This window comes from Alosa sapidissima, chromosome 5 (assembly GCF_018492685.1).
Source record: "Alosa sapidissima isolate fAloSap1 chromosome 5, fAloSap1.pri, whole genome shotgun sequence".
NCBI classification, from domain to species: domain Eukaryota; kingdom Metazoa; phylum Chordata; class Actinopteri; order Clupeiformes; family Clupeidae; genus Alosa; species Alosa sapidissima.
The window spans coordinates 33,287,029-33,289,528 of record NC_055961.1 but is presented as its reverse complement, the minus strand read 5'-3'; the positions used below and the strand labels follow the sequence as shown (position 1 = coordinate 33,289,528).

The 2,500-nt window shown below is 44.3% G+C and overlaps 1 protein-coding gene across 6 annotated transcripts in view; it reads right to left on the bottom strand.

The window, feature by feature from the left end:
• LOC121710124 (disks large homolog 4) overlaps window positions 1-2,500 on the bottom strand; it is an 82,502-nt gene that overhangs the window by 43,743 nt on the left and 36,259 nt on the right. For 5 of the 6 annotated variants that reach the window (XM_042094079.1, XM_042094078.1, XM_042094075.1 and 2 more), the window contains one exon: window positions 1,647-1,703. The exons of the other annotated variant lie outside the window; for it this stretch is intronic. In XM_042094079.1, coding sequence (XP_041950013.1) covers window positions 1,647-1,703 — 57 coding nt within the window. The remainder of the gene's footprint in view (window positions 1-1,646; window positions 1,704-2,500) is intronic. 6 annotated transcript variants of the gene reach the window in all.

Below are 2,500 nucleotides of genomic sequence, written 5' to 3'. Positions count from 1 at the left end.
AGTCTCAGGAACATTTTCAACAGTTCTTGGGTTCAAATAGATGTTTCATAGACCTCACAATACAACAATCTCATGGACACAACCTAACAACACAACAATATTATGGACACACACAACAACAACCTCACAACAGTCTCATGAGCACCACAACCTTATATACATGTAGTGAAATCTAATTGCCATCTTCTTACTCTGACCCTTGTGTTTTTTGACACTCCTATGTTGGAATGTTTTGACTTAGGAAAGCTAAGATAACCCCTGTGTCACCGAACTGTGGGTAACCCTCAGGATGAGGGGCTGTAAACATTTCTTATCTCTGTTAAAATACCAGATGGTTAGGTGATCACTGGAGGGTGACAACTTGTGATTTTCCGTGGGTGTGGGGTAAGGGTATAACAGTTGGCTTCACACACAGATGTGTGGGCTTGTTACTTTGACATTTCATGTGGGTAACATGCTCCCAGTGTCGTGAATAAAGCTGCAGTCTCACACTGTCTTGGATTAATTTTGACCACAGTGGTTTAGTGACAAACCTGGGTTAGTTAACTCAGAGTAAGTGGTAAACCTCCTAATTGAAGAGCTGTACGGCTTCATTCTCCTAACAAAACAATGTCATAGGGCTCTTGTTGTAGGAGGTTTACCACTTACTCTGAGTGAACTTACCCAGGTTTATCACTAAACCACATACTTGAAATACCCCCCTGCAGTATTGTGTTCTTGCATCACAATGAGATGGAGCACCATACTCACATATCAATCTATTTCCTTCCACAGATGCCATGCACACCTGAAAATGGCTTCCTGTCACTCATTTTTCCAAACCTCAGCATGTGCCCAATGCATACAAATGAAGCTCACACAGACTGCCATTTCACTGGGCATGGAGAGAAAAAGAGCTTAGATATGCACACAAGCCTGTGCTGAAGCATTCAGGCATGAGGGACAGCATGGAACATGGAGGAGGAGGCTTTAAATACCACTAATTGCAGTATCAATAATTAAGCCGTTTCTGGTTCACCATATCTCACATATAAAACGAGATAGTACAAGTGCAAATCATCCGACTCAACATCCCTCAAGTCCTGACACTAGTCAAAGTATACTTTTCTGTGGAGAGTGTGGCAACTAAAAGATAAGAATAATTTAAAGTCCCATATAGGATTAAACACGTATACTGTACAGCACAATATGACCATATATAGTACATATGCAACGCAGCCAAGACCAAGATCAGATCATATGACACACAGTTTTCAAGACTGATGATAAATGTTGAGGATGGGGTTTGATGAAGGCGCCTCTTGGAGAGCTGAAATTACACCATAATGTACAGACATGGGCAACCGCAGGTGATTATCAAAGCAACTATCAGGCACATCGAGAAACGCATAAGCAGTGAAACTATTTCAGATGTTTCAAATATCTAAAACGGCAATACAAATACTGTAACTCTGACCTGAAATAGCTACGGCCATGCTGAACTGAATTAGACAGAGACAGAGCCATAACACAGAAATAAATGGAGGCGGTGGTAACGGCACAAAGGTGACTACGAGGATGAGGAGGACGATAAATAATGACGACGAAGAGGTGGGAGGCAGGAGGGCTCTTTGGCGTCCAGCCTGCAGGAAACATAGTGTTCTTACCAGCGTGGAGACCGCAGAGGTGTACAGAGGGGTGTGTCCAGCCGACATCAGCACCGGCTGTAAAAAGCAACAGAGAGTGGCAGGCAGGGATAACTCAACAGAGGGACAGGCAGCAAGGAGCACAGCACCAGGAAGAACTCAGTGTCCTGGCACCACATAGTGTGGAGTGGAAACACACAGAGCTTAAAGCAGGGAACATTATCATATAAATGTCCCAAGCCTTGATGTAAAATGATCTATTTCCACATCTTCAAAGGCCTGGCCCATGCCTGAATTCCAGCACAGCGCCTGATAGCTTTAAGCCCTGATATTACTTGTATATTTGAGACGGTGCATAAACCAGATAAAAAAGGGATGGCAAATTAATTACACAAGATAACATTTCTCCAAACAAAAACAACAAAAACAGTGTTGGGACACATGCCAAAAAACATTTTCTGTGCTCTTTTATGTCCTTCAGAAACAGGGTGTAGGTATGCAACAGCGTGGGAGGACAGAGAAACCATGGTTGGAGGAGAGCAGTGAGAAGTGTGGACATTGTAATTAGACAGAGCTTCACCATTCCTGCACAATGTTGTCACACTGGCAAGTTCCCAAAGCACAGAGGGAAAAAAGGATTAGCGTGAGAAGATGGAAAGAGTGAGGAACAACTGCAACAGACAGAGGGGGGTTGGAGAAAGTTTGACAGTGAGCACAGCAGACATTGTCATTCCCGGGCGTAGAAAGGTCAGTGCTCTGCTCGGCGTCAGCAGAGAGGGCGCGGGCTGCTATTTGCAGATTGGGGGACCGGGAGCCACTAATCAAAAGGCGCCGGAGCAGAGAGAGCCGGGGAACCACTGACAGTGATTGAACAA